This window comes from Salminus brasiliensis, chromosome 15 (genome assembly GCF_030463535.1).
Source record: "Salminus brasiliensis chromosome 15, fSalBra1.hap2, whole genome shotgun sequence".
NCBI classification, from domain to species: domain Eukaryota; kingdom Metazoa; phylum Chordata; class Actinopteri; order Characiformes; family Bryconidae; genus Salminus; species Salminus brasiliensis.
The window spans coordinates 9,535,875-9,557,873 of record NC_132892.1 but is presented as its reverse complement, the minus strand read 5'-3'; the positions used below and the strand labels follow the sequence as shown (position 1 = coordinate 9,557,873).

Below are 21,999 nucleotides of genomic sequence, written 5' to 3'. Positions count from 1 at the left end.
AAAACCTTTAAATCACTAGTATAGTGTACACTCTCTCAAATGTCTTCAGAGTTAAGAAGACCCTGTAAAATGTTTGACCAAGACCTTAAGAAAGATATTGCACCTCAAAGTCACTCAACTCTTCAGTAGCGCTTCAGTAGGGCTCCGCTATCTCACGCTCCTAAAACGCCAGCCTAGAGCCTGACCAAAACCCCCTAAACAACCCCCTCCTCTCTCTCTTCTTCCCAAGTCACCCTTCCTAATCACCACTATTCATCACCCTGGCTCCACATATGCGCACACCCACAAGTAGGACCTTATCAACAAACCCTCTTTGTTAGGCTGCGATCAGGTGTCTCCTAAAAAGGCAATCCCAATGGAGAAAGTTGAGCCCGTCAGCTGGTCCAGGATCAGGACTACATCCCACCTCCCCCACCCCATCCTCCCACCATGGCCTAGGACACGAATGGAGCATTACCGAAGAGTGACAGCCCTGACCCTGCTTAGCTCCAAGTAACCATCACACTGTGTACTGGAAGACTGGGAAATGACAAGCTCATTTTGGAGGCCTCTGTGCTTTCACAGTTTGCTTTCTGTTAGAACTTTCTGTACCCCAAGATTGGGTTCAGATAAAGCAGCATAGGTATCCTATTCAGCACTGTTGCAGAAGTACAGTATAATCAAAAAAGTTAGGTTAAGTAGTTGGTAAAACTTTGCTGGAGTATGTTGTTTTTTCCTGATTTAAATGTAAGATCTCTTCTTAAGGTAATCCGGTTTCGTTTGAATGGATTTCTAGATCTAACACTCATATAATATAATACAAAAGCCATATAATATATAAACTAATACTAATACTGTTCCATATTGTTGACCCACATTGAAGAAGTTTCCCCACCTCCTAAATGCCAGCTTAACCCCATTATACAGTCTGCACATGATATTAATGGTGAAGTGCAAATTAGCCATTTGCACAGGAAATAATAATAATGGCACCTTAATTGATTGTTTGATAAGCTAAATAGGGCAAATACATCATTTAAGGTATAGGTTACAGACTAACCTGCTGAGAACTTACATACAACTGGGCACTATAGCTGCTTCATATTGATCAGCCATAACATTAACACCACTGACAGAAAAACATTGATTGATCTTCATCTACAGTGGCGCCCAGGACAACCAGGACTTTTCCTAGAGCTGGCTGCCCCACCAAACTAAGTAATAAGGGGAGAAAGACCATGGTAAGAGAAGTGACCAAGGACCCAATGGTCACTCTGGCTGAGCTCCAGAGATCCTGTGTGCAGATGGGAGAAACTTCCAGAAGGAAACCATCATTGCAGGACTATATCAATCTGGGCTAATTATTTTCACTCACTCCTGCTTCCCCTTCGCCTGATCTCCCATTGAGGCTGGGCAAAGTCTAAAGACAACTTAATGCTTCCATGATCAAGTACGACGTCCACTTGCCGAAGAAGAAGAATTTGGAAGAACATTGAGAAGAATTAGGCATCAGCTGATGTCTTGACTGCACAAAAGATAACTGCAGAACAATGAACCCATCATTCCTCTGCATCTTCACAGCACTCATGCAATGGGTGATCAACAAGGTGATCAGCCAAACCCTGTAAACAGTTTCCACTTATGCCAGCTGCCCAACATACTGGTGGCCCTCTCTCGATCAGGATGTCAGTCAACACACTGGCTCCTGTTCCACCAGAGTCCCTGAGGTAGGCTCCAATTGCCTACTTCCTTCAGACCCTGGTCTCCTCTACCTCAATTTAACTCTCTTCTGGCTGGTCTCCCTCTGCGCACCATCAGGCCCCTGCAACTCCTCCAGAATGCAGTGACACGGGTCGTCTTCAATGTCCTTAAATTCAGCCGTGTCTCTCCACTGCTGCGTTCTCTTCACTGGCTTCCTGTAGCTGCTGCCCGCATCAGATTCAAAACCCTGATGCTGGCCTACAAAGCCAGGAACGGACCAGCCCCTCCGTACTTGATGGCAATGGTCAAAAGCCGATCCGCACCAAGAGCCCTTCGAGCTTCAAGTACGGCTCGGCTTGACCCACCATCCCTCAAAATCCACAGAAGACGAGCATCCAGGCTTTTTTGTCCTGCACCAAAGTGGTGGAACGAGCTTCCCCTGGGTATCTGAACAGCAGAGACGCTCACTGTCTTTAAACCCAGACTGAAGACCCACCTCTTCAGAGAATACTTGGACAAATAGCAGAGTTCTATGGTCATCTTATTGTCTTGTGTTTAGTAGAGTCTAAACTTAGAGGTATCTTTAAATTATTGGTCTATTCTAACTAGCTGAGGTTTTTCTTGGGTAAATAGCAAAGCACTTTGGATAAGAGCGTCTGCTAAATGCCTTAAATTTAAATGTAAATCTCAAACCTGGCAGACAGGGGCTTCCAGGTCACCTCGTAGCTTTGAAGGAAGTTTATGGAGAGGTTAGATGTAACGGTCAGCCTGACCTTGGGCTATCACCTACAAGCCAAAGCCAAGCTATATAGCTCATCATGTTAATTATTTTATTTAGTAATTAGCCAGGCAGCATAGATTATAATTACTAAATTAATTCATCAATAAATGAATAAATTACTATTACTAATAACTAGACATCAGACTGAACCCATATGAAAAATGTTGTTGTTAAAAAAAGTTATTTGCTAAAGAATGAAGAAATTATTTATGATGTACCTCAAGATTTAACTTTTTTTTTAATTGAAATTGTTCCAGCTGCATGTTTGAGGTTACACAACTCTCTTAGTTGCTGTGTATTTCTCGAAAGCACTTAATTAAAACATTTCTTTATTATTTACAGCTATGAATTATATGAAACCGAAGCTGAATTATTGTAGGTACACATATCTGCAATTTTTTTTCTACGATTAAAAAAATCCTTACAACAGAACTATCACAGTGACAGTTATGTAACACAACATGCAAAATGAGTATTATGTCTTTGGTTATAAGATGAAACAAAAAACAAGCCAACTGTGGTCTACTTTGTCATCTTTTGTTAAAAACATGCTTTATTGAACACCTTCCTTACTCCACAATCAAACAAAGGGGTTTGGCTTTGATGATGGAGATTTAAGCTTGTTCTTTTCTTTTACTTTTTTGTTGTTTTTAAATAATCTTTATTTACATATGCAATAATACTGATTTAAAGAGTCGACTACCCTGGACTCAACAGTCCGGACACAGAACACTCAGCAAGGCGTACCATGTGAGGACAATGTTATAAGGAGGCTCACCTCCCTTGTGATGGAAGTACATGTCCAACGAACAAAACTGGACAAAAAAAAATGGCAATCTGTAACAGTAACAGAGGAGATCCAGAACACCATAGCACCTTGTCCAGAATTATACAAAAAAAAAAACAAAAAAAAAAAAACACACAAACAATAAATAAAACTCAAAACAAATAAAATGAGCTTTCTAGTAAATGAACTGTAGTGTGTGCAAGTGTTTGCAGAATAAGGTGAAAAAAAGAATGACATCATTATTCAGTGAAAATAAGATGAATTCTCATTATCACGGTTAGTGTTTTAAGACACAGAAAGTCAAAAGGGATCAATTTCTAAATTAAATAGTCATTTTTTAATTATGGTCAGGTTTTCACTTATTCTCACTGCTTAAATGTAACCAGGCTTAACATGTGCATAATTTGGCATGTCAGAAATATGCTTCTATGTAAGAAAACTGTGAGAAATAAAACCTCAAAAAAATAACAAATAAAATAAGAACCTACATACTTAGTTTAAAACAGTTAAAACCAATGTTACACTTCTGAAATGTGAAAAAAGCACAATGAGGACACCCAAGCTTTAAAGATAGACTAGTCCAAATACTCTGTCATATTAATAAACATCATGTATCTATATTCATATGCCTTTTGTAGCAATATGTCTGTACATATCTCTATTAGATACAGTATTTTACAACTGTAGCAATCTTACTTATGCTGGTGTTCTATGCATGGTGTTTTCTGGCTGACTTGCTTACGAAATCAGATCCTGTGTTCTTTACACCTTTCAAATATAAGAAATTAGGCTTTACACTGCTGGACGACAACAGACCTGAAAGTTTACGCTTCTTGCAAATTTGTAACAATGCGCGATGACACCGTGGGAGCTGTACACGACACTGCTCGATGAAGACTGATCCTTAGTTTTGCTTTCTTTTACTGTGCGCAGCTCAACACTGTGCATCAACCACAAATAACATGCACAAACTATTATCCTATATTACACTCCTGTATGGGCTCCAGCCTTGAGACTAGACATGCTAATGATTCTCACATACCGCAAGCGTCACCCCTGGACTGCAGCTTGATGGACAGTGCAGGGCAGGGTCATGAAGTCCATTGCCATAATGACCTTGAGGCTACGTCGACTCAAGATGGATGATTGGGGTTTCTCCAGGTTTGGGCCATTGGGGCTGGTTCACTGTCGCCCTCTGGTGGCGATGTGCTCCAAGAACTCATTCTCACTCATTCTTGATAAGGCCAGGTCAGCTCTGCATTGTTCTTGAACCCAAGTTTAAACCCACAACTTTAAAAAGTCTCTTGATTTTTTGTCTTTTCTTTTTTCTATCAAAAAAAGTCTGAACAGAGAGATAAAGATGCCACTTCCCTCTCCAAGAGGTAGGGTGGTGATTATACATTTTTGCGTTTGCCCGCTGTAACGATTGGCCGAGCAAATTCCACAAAGTCGTCTATGAGGACCGGCCATGCTCCTGAAGAGAGAGAGGACAATATAATTACTATTTCTGCAGAACACCTTTACTTGATTCTCATATCCATTTTAATGAGGTCTGAACGTTACATCCAGTCAGTGACAGTATAAAAGCAGGAGACCGGCTACTGGTTGACATATGAATGGGAGTTCTCGTAACGCTCAACATGGTATCTGTTTATGGATTGAGTCCTGCCTTTCAACAAAATGATCCAATCGGCAGAGGAAACCCCCTCAATGTTGAGTGTTTTGTAGCTATAAGCTCAATAATGCACAAACAATTCATGAGGTTTTTCTCAGATTTTAACAGTGACTTAAAATGGTAACCGACCATAAACTAATCTTCAGTTTCCAGCATTTTGGTCTTTCCCTATTAATAAAACTAGAAGCCTGGTCTTGTCTGACTGAAAATAACTGCCCGACAGCATTGCCAAGAAGGCCACTGAGTGAACGGACTTGCCTATAAGAACTTTGGTCCTGTTCACTTCTTTTAATGCGAAGCGTACTAACACATATATAATATATAATATATGATATATAACACAATGCTCACTTTAATGGTCAGCTGTATTTCATGTGTGAATAGCCACAGTTGTGAAAGAAGCATCTTACCTTCCTCATCATAGTTTGACATGTCATCTGCAATCATGTTTCCAAAGTCTAGAAGGAGATTCCATGTGTCTTTTGGGATGGATCGTTTGTGATGTTCCTTCATTAATGGGGGTGGGGGGGGCAAAAAGAAGAATCAATCAATCAATCGATCAATCAATCAATCCAAGTAATGAAGGCATGGCAACATAATTTAACAGAACTAAGCTTATTTTAATTGTTTATTGTATATAGGTGGTTTACAAATAGCTAATAAATATGCTTAAAAAATGTAAATAAATACAAAATTAACAACCAATTGCACAAATTCATACTGCTCAACCAGGGACCACAACAGAATGTAGATAATTAATCTGACTGGGGGAAAAAAAAATACATGCTTACCAATAGAAACCTGTTCCACAGGTCCAGAAACTTAAATCGGCCCGTCAGCACTAGGTTCCAATAGGCTACAGCCATTTCTAAATCTAAGTGACAGATAGCATTGAGATAGCATTGGGAGACGAAAGTGAAAGGACAAGAGGGAAATAGAGGGGAGAAAAAGAGAGGGAGGGGGGCTGGGGTACGGGGAGTAATCCATGTCCAGTGGGTCGGACAATGGCCCACTGTGCGGGACTAACAAGGAGGGGGTCACTGCAAACCTACAAACAGCACCCTTGTTTGTATGCCAACATTAACCAGCACAATGCAGAATTCCAAGTCAGGGAGTACCCTTCTCAGGGGGAAACATCGACATCTAGCAAAAATGACTACTTATCTATGGATACTTAACAGTGTATAGCTACAGGTAGTTATTGTGTAGTAACTTCTGCAGGGTTATTTTTTATACTGCCCTTTTATAGTGATTTTCTTTTTTCCTTTTTCGTGCGACACTTACCTAAGCCTTTCTGGCCAGGGTTCTTGGCAAAGTTGAAAGTAAACTGGTAAAAGTCCTTGAATTTTCCAGAGTCTTTGAGCTCCTGTTCTAGTCTAGGTAAGATCGCCTTCAGTTTCTCTGGGCTGTCACAACTACGGAGAGAAACATTCAAAATGTGAACTGGCATGTTACTTTATTAATGAACATGAACATTTTGAGCAAGTCAGGCATCATACAGGGTGGCAAAATGTGACACTTCTGTTCTAATTTAAATATTAAAACATAGGTCGTAATTACTTGTATGGAAAAACGCATATGAAGGATTTGCTAAACTTCATCATCATCATTGTCCCCACTTATTACTGATGATGAAAGTTACTTCCAGCTGAAGCCAAAAGAGAGGAAAAGTTTTTGCTGACCCTAGCTCGGACATGCCGTCTAGGAACTCTTTCCGGCTGAATTCGCACTGTGTAGCTGCCCGGAACTTCCAGGCCACCACTAGAACGCTCATGCTGGCTGGGTCCAGAGTGAGGTCGTCACAGAACTGCTGAATCCCATCGATACCAATTTTATTCTCATCCTGAGGGTCTGTGGAAGAGAGGTTGAGACATTTAGAAAATCCTTTTCACTATGAGGAGTGGGTTTCCTCACAGCTTTACAGAGTTTCACAAAGTTACAGAGCATTAAAAGAACCGACCAACAACAAGCTCTTTCTATTTACCTTTATATCTGTTGTACAGCTGTTCCAGCTTCTTACGGTCCACTGTGGTTTTCATGGATTCTTTGTAGTAGAGATCCGGGTTTTGGAAGTAGTTGTCTGTGGCCACCTCTAGTTTCCAGTCATTCTGTGTGAGGCAGTAGACAGCCGTCCTCTCCCCGGCTTGGGTGAAGGACATGAACTGGCGGACCTTGTCTTTCTGTGATGACTTCAGCTTATGCTATGGAGAAAATGAGAAAATGAGAAAATATTATAAGACAGACAGGCTGTTTATTAATCAAACTTCTCACGACTCTGTTTGAGAAAAGTTTTTAATGTCCAGAGCCCAAATTAATACACGACTCCTGAGAGAAGGGGGTCGAGTAGATCCAGGCTCATAAATGTGAACCAGCATGATCGGATAGTTTTTGGAACTGTGATAGAAGTGTTTTAAAAGTATTAATACCAGACATGGTATTAACGGCTCATCACTGAAAGCCACATTGGACATTTCATATCATGAATGACGGCACCATATACTGACGGGTTAGCAAACTAGACAGAACCGAACGAACTGGACAGAAGCTTACTTTAGCCCTATTTGTAAAACTAAGAGGTGGCGCTGTAATCAAACCTGTAAACACACTTCAGTAGTGCTTCAGCTCCGCTAAACAAAGTGCTGATTTACAGTACATATCATTACCCAAACAAGCAATGCCCAGCAAGCTTCAGATCGAAGGTGGTCATCACCCACTTTGGTCTGGAGTGTTCGCTGAGGGCTAAGGGACATCCAAATATACTCACATTCACATTCAAGAAACATCTGAGAGTACTAGGTGGTCAGGCCAAACGTTTAAGGAATGTCCAGCTCGTCTGACAGCATAGATCACTGTCCACGACAAGAAGGAACATGATGTCCAAGCCTCGTTTAGGCAGATGTAAACAAACATGCAGCTCCAACGCCTTCTCACTGTTGACGGGGTGTGTGTGTGTGTGTGTGTGTGTGTGTGTGTATATATATATATATATATATATATGTGTATGTATGTGTGTGTATGAGAGAACATATCTCGGTCTGGACCACCGACCCGCCCGGCTTCGACCTCATTCCCGTCCACCGTAGCTAAACGCCCCAAATGGGCGAATTACCCAAACCGGTTAAAGTACAGTGAAGAGTAAGTACTGGGTCTGACAGCTCTCAAAACACCAACAACTGACCTTCCATACTCCCTCATAAATTGCTCCACCGTGACAATGCGACACAGCCGGAGGAAAACTCCTCTCAAATCCAACCACCACACTTCCGTAGTCCCACCCCGAGGCTTAAAAATAGCCCCCCGTTCCCGTTCTGCACCTCACTCCGTCCCTGTTCGGGCTTCAAGTCAGGGTTTTTGCCATTCGTGTCTTCACCTACCATTTTATCACCCCGCTGTCGGACCAACTTGATAGGCGACAGCCCCCCCGGGTGCGCATGCGCGGGACTGCGCAGGTTTTTAGCTTAGCGCTGGGAATTGTAGTCTTCTAGCGCGACCAGCCTCTAAATCCGAGAGCGACATTCCTTTACAACGTTTAACCACTAAAAAGTCTAAGAAATACATTTAAAGGCCAGCAAGATACTAGCGAACTATTATTTATTGCGCATATTAAGTTTTGTCTGTGTACTAGTTCGGGGACTTATATTTTCCTCAAAGTTCTCAATTACATAAACACGTTTTTACAAAACGCAAGCTTAATTCAGCGTCGAAAATACAACGAACATAAAGCGTTAAAGGGAATGAACTACAAACAGGTGCAGACCGTGCAGACCGTGCAGGCAGGGCAGGCAGGGCAGGCAGCGGCTTGCTCTGGAGCCAGAACTACACAACCCACGTCTCACTCCTCCCGGCCAGCCAATCGCCTTCATTTGTTTCGGAAGCAAAACAAAATTCGGGTTTTGGACTAAATTAGCCAAGCAGGCTACCTAAATTAGCCATACGCCGTAAAATGAGGCACAGCAACGAGTGTTGTTCACTCCCTTGAAACTAAACAACCCAAGTTTGTCGTTAAAAAAGTCTTAAAGTCGAAGTAGCTATAGCTATTAGCTGAAGTTTCCAGCGGCTGGGGTGTGGGGTGTGGGGTGTGGGGTATGGGGTATGGGGTGTGGGGTGTTGGGTGGGAGAGGCTCGCCGCTGCTAACTCGGGTTAGGACGTCAGTTTTTGCTCTGGTTCACTACATAAACACTGCTGACGGACTCGCCCGTCATCGCGACACGTTCAAGTCCACTAGCACTGGCTAGTGCGGAGTGTGCCACGTACGTAGATAGACAGACAGCTAGTTATCCTAGCCAGCTAGCCAGTGTTGTTAAAGCGATCACTTACCTCCGTGAATGAACAGGCTGGGGCTCAGCTCCCTGTTTACAGTCTCTGCCCCTCTCTCATACGCTCTCCCAGACTCACTCACTCACTCCCTCTCCCTCTCTCTCCCCCTCTCTCTCTCTCTCACACACACACTCACACACACTCACACACACACCGCGCTGCAACAACGTTAGTATGTGGCGTGTGGCGAGGGGCCGGCAATACAGGAGCCCGTTTGTTTGCTTCATTCACTGAGGAGCACAGGGCTGCGCACACGACCCGCAGCTCTCCGAGGTAGCTATCTATCTATCTATCTATCTATGTCGTCTCTTTTCGTTTTCGTCGCCATTTCTCCTTTTCTTCATACCTGACACGCAAAAGCTGTCGGGTTAGTTCGTAAGTGCGTACGTGAACATATGGCATGATGGCTGGTGTGTGTATGTCTGCTTCACCATTAGCTACTGAAAGCCAGCAGCTGGAGCTGATATCTAGAACATAGGGGGGTCAGCTGGGTGAGAACTGAGATGATGGGGTCATGATCTGGACGTATGGATACTTACAAGACATACGAAGGATGCTTTGGGGCTCTTAAGAGGTGTGTGTGTGTGTGTGTGTGTGTGTGTGTGTGCCATTGTGCCACAGTACAAGTGTGTGTGTATGTGTGTATCTCAGTAATTTTAAGCATGACCTCATTGTTGGTGCCAGTCTACTCAGAATGGTGTAATACACATACTACGTCCAGAGAGGACAGATGGACCTTGTTAATGGGAGAGATCCTCAGAGAGTGGCCAGACTGGTTTGAGCTAAGTGAAAGGCTGTGGTAACTCCGATAACCACTCTATGCACTTGCAACAGCTAAGATCGGTCCGCCAAGAACAGAAGACTGAGGCTGCAGTGGACACAGGCTCACCCAGACTGAACACCTGAAGACTGGTAAAGCATAGCCTGATCTGATGAATCTCGAGGCACACCGATGGCCCCTGGACCCAGCCTACCTTGTCCAGTCAATAGTCCAGGCTGGTGGCGATGTTGTGATGAAGTGGATAATGTTTTCTTGGCACTTTTTTGGGACTCTCTGGGACTCTCTGGTATTACCAGCCAGTCATTGCTGGAGTGTTACAGCCTGTTTAAGGATTGTTGCTGTCTGTGTGCATCCCTCTATGGTCATAATTGACCCACCGTCTAATGCCTGTGATGCATCATGTTACAAAATGGCAAAAGCCATCTCAAACTGGTTTCATGAACATGAGAATGAATGGAGTGTGAATCTTGTGTTTTTAACCAGACCAGCAGTGTATATGGCAGTGTAATGGTTGCAGTCACCCTCCCCAGGCGCAGAGCTATATTGTGTGACAGGTGTGGCGTTTAAAACAGGAGCAAATACCTGTAGTGTTGTTTGAACAACCCGGATACCTGAGCCCCACCTGCATGAGCTCAGTTTATTAAACCTGTGTTGTCCCAAGCTAGTCATGTGACACAGGCCCTAAAAGAGTGTGCAGTGTGTAGTGTTTAAACTGTTGCTTTCACCTGATCTCCTTTTTGTTTCTTTTCCTTTCATATATTTTTCTGCCTGATTCAGATACTAATAGCTGATTTCTGATTTCTTACATTGGAAACACACTCTAATCTGTATATGAAGTACAGCAAACTTAATGTTACTACTCTAAAGGTTATGCAAATGGTTAGTTGGAGCTATTTTACTATGTAAGTAAATGTCGACTAACTCTCTAACTCTTTTCCCAACTCGTTTTCTTTGGCTGACATGCATTTGCCTTAATCCAACTGATGTAAAAACACATTGACTTTCCTTTGCAGCGTTGCTCAAAGTGTCCCTGTACCACCAACAAAGCTCACTCTACCAGATCTCTGAAGGTGTCCTGTCCTGTGTGTCTGCATTGGCTTCTTTAGGTCCAGTAAGATGTGAAGTGGAGCTGTCGCTAATTGGACTTGTTCCAGGACATCCCACAGGTCAACAATGCACATGTGCTCAACTATCCCAGTAATGTAACAGAAAACAGGACTCATCAGACCAAGTGACCTCCTTTCGTTGCTCCAAGATCCAGTTCCGATGCTTGCGTTTCATTTGTAGGCGTGTTCAGCTAATGCTGTGTGGCGCATTCCCTCCTGTAATTGTCATGTCAGGTTTTGTGACATGTGATACACTAGTTCTTCTGTTAGTTTGGACAAGATGAGACTGCAATTGCAATTTGTCCTTGTACATAGATGAGCCATGGGTGTTTAACACCTCGTTGCTGGCTTGCCGTTTGTCTCTCCTCAGGCCATTGTTGGTTGGTAATCACCCCTGATGGCCACAAGTATCCCGCAAACCTTGCCAATTTGAAAGATGGTCATTGTTACCCAGTTAGACAACAGCTGTCTAACATACATCCCAGATGGTGGCATGCATCACTGTTATGAGATATTCAGTGTTATTTTGTAAGTTTTGGCCTTGCGAAAGCTCAAATAAGTGAAATCAGGCAGTTATCTATATTGTAATAATAACGCCTGGCCAATAATAATGCCAAATAAAGGTCTCTGATTTACTAATGAATAATATGTTCTGACCTCTGACCTTTTTTTTTTCTAGGTGAAACACCAGTCAGCAAAATGCGGGCCCTGTGCGCTTTGCTGTGCCTCACCCTGGCGGGGGCACTGCAACCAGGCGATCAGGTGGCCCAGCATGCCATCAAGCTGCACCGCGGGAGGGGGGCAGCCGCTGCCCACGGCCACCGTTGGGTGTCAGAAAACTGCCGGCGCCTTGCGGGCCTCCTGCGGCAGAAAAGCGCTGCCGTGAGGAAGCTGGAGGCAGCAGCAGCAGCAGTGCAGCGTGACCGGGCTCTGTCCGACGCAGAGAAGCTCTTCCAGGTGCACACGCTGGAGGTATTCCAGAAGGAGCTGAATGAGAGCGAACGGTCCGTGTTCCAGGCCGTGCTGGGCCTCCAGAGGGTGCTGAAGGGCGACTTCAGGGACGTGGTGAACATGAAGGAAAGCAGCCGCCAGAGGCTGGAGGCACTCCGTGAGGCTGCCATAAAGGTAAGGCCTGGCTGACGTGGTAGTGAGATCTTCTGACTTTCACACCTTCCTTCTTAATTGTGAACCAGTCAGACTATATCTTTAGTTCGTTCTTACAGGTGTGAACGCTCCAGCTGTACTGAGGTGCGCACCAAACAACTGAACTGTGCTCCACTCAAACCTAGTGAGCTCTGGTGTGTCTTCAAGCTAACTGTGGTCTATTTTCACTGCAGGAGGAATGTATATTTAGGATGGTCCGCACCAAACAAGGGAACATTAGAGTATGATATTTAATATACAATACAGTGCAGAGGTTTTTGGCACCTAGGCACATAATTCGCCTGGTTGCAGTGGGCAGTGGTGGCATAATTCGCCTGGTTGCAGTGGGCAGTGGTGGCTCAGCGGTTAGAGCACCGGGATATCGATAACAGGGTTGTGGGTTCGATTCCCGGGCTCGGCAAGTTGCCACTGTTGAGCCCTTGAGCCCTTTACTCTCTCTGCTCCCCGGGCGCTGGAGTTGGCTGCCCACCGCTCTGGGTGTGTGTATGTACTCACTGCCCCTAACACATGTGTGTGTGTGTGTGTGTGTGTTCACTACCAGATGGGTTAAATGCGGAGGACACATTTCGCTGTACAGTGTACACTGTACAGTGACAAATATGTGCACCTTTTGACCTTTTGACATAATTAAAAGAAAATTTAGCTAGGCAATGAGAATATATTTAGAATAAATATATATGTATGTATATATATATATACAGTGAGTCCAAGAAGTATTTGATCCCTTGCTGATTTTCTTCGTTGGCCCACTAATAAAGACATGATCATTCTATACTTTTAATGGTAGATGTATTCTTACATGGAGAGACAGAATATTAAAAAGAAAATCCAGAAAATAAATCTAAGGAATATATATTAATTGATTTGTATTTCATGGAGTGAAATAAGTATTTGATCCCTTAGTATTCATTAGCAGTTCTGGCTTTTACAGACCAGTTAGACACTCCCAATCAACTTGTTACCTGACCTGAAGCCACCTGTTCTCACTAATCACTTGTGTGAAAAACACCTGTCCACAGAATCAGACAGATCACACAGATTTCAAGTCTCCAACATGGGTAAAACCAAAGAGCTGTCACAGGACCTCAGAGTCAGAATTGTTGACCTTCACAAAGCTGGAATGGGCTACAAAAAGATTAGTAAGGTGTTGGATGTGAAAGTAACAACTATTGGTGCAATTATCAGAAAGTTTAAAGAGTATAACATGACAATCAACAGACCTCGGCCCGGTGCTCCAAAGAAGATTTCGCCTCGTGGGGTGGCAATGATGCTGAGAACAGTCAGAAATCGTCCTGCAACCACTCGGCAGGAGTTAGCAAATGACCTGAAGGCAGCTGGGACCACAGTTTGCAAGGAAACAATTGGCAACACTTTGCGCAACAATGGATTCACATCCTGCAGTGCCCGAAAGGTACCCCTGCTGAAGAGAGCACATGTGGAGGCGCGCCTCAAGTATGCCAATGATCATTTGAAAGATGAACCAAGTTATTGGGAGAAGGTTTTGTGGTCAGACGAGACCAAAATTGAACTTTTTGGCCTCAACTCCACCCGCCATGTGTGGAGGAAGAAAAATGCTGCCTATGACCCCAAGAACACTGTGCCCACCGTCAAGCATGGAGGTGGAAGCATAATGTTTTGGGGGTGTTTCTCTGCCAAGGGTACAGGGCTACTTCACCGCATCACTGGGAAGATGGATGGAGCCATGTACCGCACAATCCTGAGGGACAACCTCCTCCCCTCTGCCAGGGATCTGAAAATGGGCCGTGGTTGGGTCTTCCAACATGATAACGACCCTAAACATACAGCAAAGGCAACAAAGGATTGGCTCAAGAAAAATCACATTAAGGTCATGGAGTGGCCCAGCCAGTCGCCAGACCTCAATCCGATCGAAAATCTATGGAGGGAGCTGAAGGTCAGAGTTGCCAAGCGACAGCCCACCAACCTTCATGATTTAGAGAGGATCTGCAAAGAAGAGTGGGCCAAAATTCCCCCAGGTGTGTGTGCTAAACTTGTGGTTAACTACAACAAACGTCTCACCGCTGTGCTTGCAAACAAAGGCTTTGCCACTAAGTATTGAGTGTGTTTGGCAAGAGGGATCAAATACTTATTTTCCTCATTGAAATACAAATTAATTAAAATATATTCTTTAAAATTATATTCTGGATTTTTGTCTTGATATTCTGTCTCTCCATGTTAGAATATATCTACCATTAAAAGTGCAGAAGGATAGTGTCTTTATTAGTGGGCAAACAAAGAAAATCAGCAAGGGATCAAATACTTCTTGGACTCACTGTATATATATATATATGTGTATATATATATATATATATATATATATATATATATATATATATATATATATATATATATAGAGAGAGAGAGAGAGAGAGAGTGTATGTTTTACTGTAAAAACTCCAGATTACATTAGAACAAATAAAAGTACACATAAATACAGTAAAAAGTAACAAGAATTATTTGAATGAAAGTAATAGAGATCTTGTGTGTTTGGTTTCAGATTTCTTCTGCAATGTAAAAAAAGAGCCACATTCCCCTAAACATTTTCTTACTTACTCAACTTTTCATCTATTTATTTTTTCATTCCTTATTTGAACATTAACCATCTGCCACATAAAAGCCTGCATAGTCACACCCAGTAGCACAGGAAATGCTAAATTGCTTTTACAGCCTTCCAAGGCCACTGAATAACACTGAGGCCAGGCAGTCAACCATCATAGAAACATATAACTGCATACCTAACAGAAGGGAGCCTTAGGGGGAATGACACTGATGGTAAATAAAAAAGGGAAGGGGGGCATGCCCACAATGCAACTAGATTTGGTGGTTGGTGTGGCGCAACAGATAACACCACTACCTGCCACTGAGCTACCACACCATGTTGGAGACTGGGGTTCGATTCCCGGTCTGGGTGACTATGCTAAGCTACACCAATAAGAGTCCTTGGGCAAGACTCCTAACACTACATTGGCCCACCTCTGTAATACGAATAACCTTGTAGGTCGCTCTGGATAAGAGCTTCAGCTAAATGCCATAAATGTAAATGTAAATGTAAATGTAACTAGATGATGCCAGGAGCCAATGAGCAAAATTTCAGGAGCTGCATGTGGGATGCTGTTCAAAGCCCCAGGTGTGCAAGACTGAGAAGCCCTTTAGCATTTGTCCATGTGCCTTAGTACGCATGTGCAAAAGCTTCATTCACTTCCGCATTGTGTTGAGATGTTTTAATGAACACACGTTGTTTGAATTCATTCAACTATTAGTGTTTTACTGAGTGAATAAACACTTACCAATCTTGCAGATCTGGTCAAATAATAAATGACTAATAATAAAGAAGTAATAAAACCAATCAAGCACAAAAAGAAGAGGTCACATAAGGATTATTTTTATTTCTCTGAATATACAACATGTAACATAAGTGGTTCTACTACCCTGCAACATAATGTGTAGATTATTATCAATTTCATAAAGAATATAATAATAATAATAATAATAATAATAATAATAACCTATGTGAAAGACAGACCTGGGTTTTGTACTAAGATAAAGGAAAAGGGAAACACAAAAACACAACATGTAGAAGTAACAGACTTCTTTTTTTCACCCTGTATTTGGTGCATGTCAGCAATTACAGTGTGAAACCAACCAGACCACATGGACAAAATGCAACATCACAAAACTCAGACAAGCTCTTGCTGAACAAGGGAGGACTTGAGGTAGTTGGATTCAGTATATGCTCAGACTGACCCAATATAGCTCAGATGGTCCGCATAAGGACTGCAAACTAGATTTCCCACGAAAGTGTTTTACATAAACAATATTTCACTAAACCCTCAGTCCACTCAGTTCACGTAGGCAAATTAAGCTGCAACAACAAATACTTTTGAATTTATATGACCGTGATGTCACAAACATGAACACATTTTTATATATATATATGTCGTGAACTACTTTTTACAAGGTGCAACAAAGGCAAACAGTCAGAACTTACACACAGATTATTTACACGTGTCATTTTTAAAGCCCCTGTCCACTGGTTTTAAAAATGCAAAAATAGATTTTAATACCACAGAAATGCCACAGAATAGGCATTTACCAGTGTTCTATTAAATGTATAATTCTACAGTTAAATGCTCTAATATTGCAAGCTGAAACCTGCTCAGAACTGCAAGGTCATGTCAGATCGCAGAATGATTCATATATTCACTGGATCTGACTGATGTAAAGTGGTTTAGTATATCATTTTAAAGAAATAAGCAACACAGACTATTGCCTTGCACTGAGCTTGCAGCCTGAAGCCGAAATTCCACCTAAAATGGTGCCACAGTTACATTCTGCATCCTGTAAGGTGGAACGGAAAATTCCAGTAACAAGCTGGAGAATGACTCCAGCCTCGCTGGTGCAGCCATGTTGTAGCACACTGTTTTAGCAAGTAACGAAGGAAAGTCATCACAGAAGTGTACGCTGAGCATGGAGCTTAAATTAGCACAGGGAGCTTAAAAGAGGAAGCGTCTATATGACTGGCACATCTGAGTTGATTAGCATAGGTGTTGCTGTGTTTGAGTTACATGCTGTTTGCTGAGGAAAGCAGGTTCAAAGAAAGGCTGATTGCTGAATCATGCTTAGCAAAGAGGCTGAATGCACAGGAAGGCATTCTCTTTATTGAGGTAGGGGATAAAAACATATGGATGACTTTGGTTGTTTGTGATCTGACGTCACATAGGCCAAATTTAACCCTGCACAACATAAATCTAACGAAGGTTAGTACAGAAAAGAAGTTTGAAACATTTTAAAACACTTTTCTGTGCCAGCTCACAGTTTCATCAACAGCTACAGATGATGCTGTTAAAGAGAAATCATGGGAATGAGTACACAGGGGCTTTAAAGGCACAGTAACAGATACAGTGTACCAATGCTAAAGAATATAAAGAGGTTTAAATAAAAATGTAAACACCTGCTGTTATTTTGGTACACATAACCCCACTAACATTGTGACAAAATACAAGAAACATGGATATGAGCTCTTTAAGCCATTGATTCATTATTTGCCATTATTTTAGAGACGTTCTGTTCCCAGCTATTCTGTTCTGTTGTTGGTGATTGAAGGCTTTTAGGTAGTGGCCCTTGAGCATGGCATAAGCAAGAAGTGACTGTAATTGGCAGGCAGGGCTGATATATTGTTGTTTCCGTGGCAACAGCGTTTTTCTGGCATTTTGCTGAAGTGCTGGAGTTTTGTGGGGTTTTTTTGTTTTGTTTTTTCGCTGAGGGAAGGGTTCTTATCCACCTCTCTGAAGGACAGCACCCGGGGTGACTTGAGACAGCATTACTCTGCATTACACACTGCTATCTGTGTTTGCCAGACACAATTGGAGTGCACGCATACAAGAGAGACTGTGCGTCGTGAGAAAACAACATGAAATTGTTATCAGGATTGTTTTGGTGGACAAGACTGAATGTATTTACAGTATCTAGAACCCTTTCACCTGATCCCAGCAAATATGGCACTCTAGTGCCCTTTGTTTTCTTAAATCCAATGACCTTTTCACTCTCTGTAATCGCAACACTGACCATATCTAAAGCTAGCTAAATTGTAAGGCTGGGAGTTAGTTCCAAAAGAGTCAATCCTAGGCATTTGAGAATTGACTGGTGACTCCAGAGGTTCCATATCACACATGACTGGATTGGCTGTATTTTGTACTTTGGATAGTGTGGGAAAACAAAGTAAAGGTGAAAATGCTAACAAAATGTGACTGCATCCCCAGTGCACAAATGTCTACCCACCTGTAGGAGCTTACTGTGGAGAATCAAGTATGGATTAGCCGGACCTTGTTTATTTAACTTAGTTTAGCTAGTATTAGTGCCCCAAATGAACTTGCTATGGTCAAATAGGTCATAATTAAACGAATATCTTTTGTCCTTAAAGATTAACTGAAGTTAGGACGCAATAGGTTAATCTGATCTGGTTATCTGATGTCTTTTTATTTTCCTCTATGATCTTCTATATAAAAAAATTTGGACAGGAAATTGTCTTAAATTGACTCTCCAAATTGGCTTCATTGATTTCCATTACTTGGAATCGAAATCAGAGTCGATTACAAAGATTCTGGAATTGAACAGCCTGACCTAACTGTGCTCTTATGAGGCTAGGCCTCCATATGGTAAGCACACATGTGCTAAAGTAGCAATTGTTCAACATTTAAGCCTTTGCATTTAATACCAGACTAAGGAACAGAAAAATAACTAAGCATTTTTGATATCATACTTCTAAATGGCTCAAGTGTCTTGGTGGGCTGGATTGCATCCCCCCCCCTTTTTTATCAATCAGTGCCCTGCTAGCCAGCACGGACATCTTTTTGCTGATATAATAGAATTGGCAGTTAGTGTTCTCCTCCTAGCATGTTAAGCCGTCCAATGCCATTGCATTAGCATCATTTTAGAAGGATGCAGTTGGTTGGCTTTACGCATGCGCTAGTCTTCACCCTCCCAGCGCTGGTGGAATTGTGTGATTGGGTATCTAGTGGGTAGAAATGAGCAATTCATAAAACACCATTAATAGTAATCTTGATGATTTTATTGAAGATCTGCCTACAGTTGTACCTCATGTTGATGTGGCGTGAATGTCCCCTGACAGGAGGAGGAGGAGTATGTGGAGCTGGTTGCAGCCGAAAAGCACCAGCAAGAGGCTCTGAAGGTGGCTCAGGACCGAAACAAGACTCTGTCCATGCTGGATGAGATCTTGGAGGACATCAGGAAGGCTGCTGACCGCCTGGAGGAGGAGATTGAGGACCATGTCTTTGACAACAACAAGCAGGTCAGACGTCAGGGTGTATTTGATGGGGAAGTAATGCAACAGGACTTGACGAGAGCTGCCAGGTTTCCTTTACATTTGTTTTTACATGGACAATTAGGACAATCAGGATTAGCAAATCACTGAAAATACTGTCACAGAAAAAAACTAAATATAGATCATAGAGCTACAACGTATTCAGTCATTTAAACGTGTGGAATTTATCAACTATTATTCTCTTGATATACTTCATTTAATTATGCTGTATTCTGCTATTTACTTTCACTTTACCCCTCACAGTGCCAGTGCCAATGTTATGCAACTGGTGATTTCTTTTTATATGGTGCAGTAACCCAATAGAAGACATTTTGCCCCCAGCACTTCTTGTAGTGTTTTACAGTCACTCAAAATGATTGCCGGTCAGCAACATGCTGCAACATTTTGCTTTTAAGACTTGCTGCTTTGCCATCAGCAGCCAGAGCCTGAGGGAGCACAATTGGCTATGCTTTCCCTGGGTGGGTAGATCTCCCCTCATCAATCCTGTTGTGAAGCTGACTAGCACAGATGTCTGCTAGTTGAAGCATCAGAACTAGTGATCTAGCGCAATTTAAAAAAAAAAGTGGTGGCTGTCCTAATGCACTGGAGGAGGCATGGGCTTATCATCCCCCTTTTAGTGTCGGGAGCATTGCAAGTGATGAGGGGAGTCCTACTGAATCGGTGGGTTAATTGGCTCAGCTAATTTGGGAAGGAAAAAAAATGTTGACTCTTCCATAATCTGTGCCATCGATGACTGACTAATCAATAACAAATATTTAAATAAAACATTTTTTTAAAACTACATTTAGTCCTTTAAGTTAACTCCTAATCTTAGGGGCTTTCACACCTACCTTGTTTGGTCTAGACGTTCAGACTTTCAGTTTGGTCAGAAACAATATTAGGTGTGACAGATGCCATGAACCACGGCCCGAACCAAAAAACCATAATTTGGTCTGACCAAAAGAGGTGGTCTCAGTCATGGATCAGCTGAACCATTGTCCAGTCCGTTTGCAGTGTGAAAACACTTTTTTTGAATGATTCAGACTTTCGTACCAGTCACAAGTTGTTGAGGCAAGCTATTGTCACACATCAGACAGCGTCTTTTCCTCCTTCGACTATGATGCAGTCGCTGCACAACAAGCATGTTCATTTGGCAAATTAACTAGTATTGAGAACTGTGCCTAAAGTTGTTATAAGTTGTATATATAAAATCATTTATTTTATCTGGGAAAGGCTACCTGCCGAATTGACAACACACGCATTAACCAATCAGTGTCAATTATAGGGCGATTCAGCCAATGTATGTGATAACAGCGGAATGTAGGACCAAATGTATACAATGTATACAAAAAGATTAACCTTGTTTCTGACTTTTCGGTGTGAAACCGCCCTTGGGTAGTTGACAAAGATATAATTTTAATAGTAAATAAATGTAAAACTGTAATGTTTACAGCATTTATTTAATTGGGTTCTCTGTGTTTAGTTGAATGGATTAAACCTGGATCACACTTCGGGTAAAATGAATATAGAAATGCAGAAAATAAAGGGTTCATTTATTTTTTTTAAACAATTACAATTGATTTGACTTGAATTCAGATTGATTGTTCGTCTGGTTCCCTGATGTATACTAAACCTAATCCAGTTTGACCAGATGTTTGAGTGAAAGTGAAAACGAACTGGCTGAGAAGAACAGGTCAAGCTGCACTGTTGAAGCCATGCTCTGAAATAATGAGGGCTAACATAAGGACTGTAAGGGGAAACATTGTAAACTCAGATTTCATTTGCCCTAAGCTTATGAAATAAGGTCAACTTATTTAGCACTTTGTAGTTCTGTAATTACAGACTGTAGTCCATCTGTTTCTGTACTTTTTGTTAACCACCTTTCACCTTCTTCAATAGTCAAGACCATCACCGAGCAGGTAGTATTTGACATGGTGGTGGCGTGTTGGTGTGTTGCACTGGTACGAGTAAATAAGACACACAAGATTACTTTTTTCTTTGAAAATAACAAAAAAAGAAGGGCCCAAAGCAAAAGTTTGGGCACACTGCATGGTCAGGACTTAGTAACACCCCAGTTGGCAATTGCTTGTTGTATTTTTTTTATATTATTATTTTTTTTTTTTTGTAGTTCTTTTTGAGGGATTTCCATCTAGTCTTCATTACAAAAGCCGTCTAGTTCTGTGAGATTCATCTTGCATGCACCACTCTTTTGATATCTATTCACAGTTTTTTGATGATGTCTAGTATTCGGGGTTTGTTTAGGATCATTTTTTAGCTGTAAAAGCCATCTTGTTTTCATCTTCAGATTATTTACAGACAATAAGCTGTTTGCTCCCAGCATTTTTGGTATTTAATTGAATCCATTCTTCCCTCTACAAGTGAAATGTCCACCCTGCCAGTGGCTGCAAGACAAGTCCCAAACATGATCAATACATCGTTGTGCTTAACAGTTGTAGAGATTTGTTTTCATGGAATTCGCCACCTTTTTGATCGAAGCATACCTTTGCTCACTGCGGCCCAAAAGTTATATTTTAACTATGTGTTGTGGATGCAGGAAAGGTTCTTCCGGGAAGGTCATATTTGTACAGGTGTTGCTGCACAGTAGAATAGTGCACCACAAATTGAGAATCTGCTAAATCTTTCTGAATGTCTTTTGCAGTCGACTAGGTTTTGATTAGCCTAGCAGTCCTACAACCAATCAGTTGATTAATAAAGAAGATTAGTCAGCAGATTAACCCATAATAAAAATGATTATCATTATAAGTGTTCAGGTTAAGCACCTTTCTTTTGTGCTCTACATTAAGCACTAAAACACTGTGAATGTTTGTAACATGTTTGTTGACATCTACAAACAAATATAGCCAGTTTT

At 41.9% G+C, this 21,999-nt stretch overlaps 2 protein-coding genes across 4 annotated transcripts in view; one reads left to right on the top strand and one right to left on the bottom strand.

Moving 5' to 3' along the window:
- Nucleotides 1–2,984: 2,984 nt before the first annotated feature.
- On the bottom strand, nucleotides 2,985–9,357 carry dcun1d2b (DCN1, defective in cullin neddylation 1, domain containing 2b). Of its 3 annotated transcripts, none has more exons than XM_072656697.1 (7): nucleotides 9,242–9,357; nucleotides 6,908–7,124; nucleotides 6,606–6,774; nucleotides 6,208–6,338; nucleotides 5,715–5,797; nucleotides 5,334–5,430; nucleotides 2,985–4,722 (listed from the first exon to the last, which is right to left on the bottom strand). In XM_072656697.1, exons 2-7 carry the CDS (start codon nucleotides 7,080–7,082, stop codon nucleotides 4,643–4,645), a joined length of 735 nt encoding a protein of 244 aa, XP_072512798.1. In that variant the 5' UTR covers nucleotides 7,083–7,124; nucleotides 9,242–9,357; the 3' UTR covers nucleotides 2,985–4,642. The 3 variants fall into 3 exon arrangements, with proteins under 3 accessions (XP_072512798.1, XP_072512797.1, XP_072512799.1); XM_072656696.1 differs by lacking the exon at nucleotides 9,242–9,357 and adding an exon at nucleotides 8,298–8,331; XM_072656698.1 differs by lacking the exon at nucleotides 9,242–9,357 and adding an exon at nucleotides 8,102–8,281.
- The window catches only part of tmco3 (transmembrane and coiled-coil domains 3), a 25,962-nt gene continuing 13,020 nt past the window's right edge, over nucleotides 9,058–21,999 (top strand). Inside the window, exons 1-3 of the mRNA XM_072656695.1 lie at nucleotides 9,058–9,514; nucleotides 11,808–12,253; nucleotides 18,939–19,118. Coding sequence (XP_072512796.1) covers nucleotides 11,828–12,253; nucleotides 18,939–19,118 — 606 coding nt within the window. The 5' untranslated portion in view covers nucleotides 9,058–9,514; nucleotides 11,808–11,827. The remainder of the gene's footprint in view (nucleotides 9,515–11,807; nucleotides 12,254–18,938; nucleotides 19,119–21,999) is intronic.

What these genes read in the sequence shown, in the direction of transcription:
- dcun1d2b (XM_072656696.1), bottom strand. An exon ending in CCCTGGCCAGAAAGGCTTAG is followed by an intron (nt 5,798 to 6,207) that starts GTAAGTGTCGCA and finishes TCTGTCACTTAG; the next exon opens with ATTTAGAAATGGCTGTAGCC. An exon ending in TGTGGAACAGGTTTCTATTG is followed by an intron (nt 5,431 to 5,714) that starts GTAAGCATGTAT and finishes CCATTAATGAAG; the next exon opens with GAACATCACAAACGATCCAT.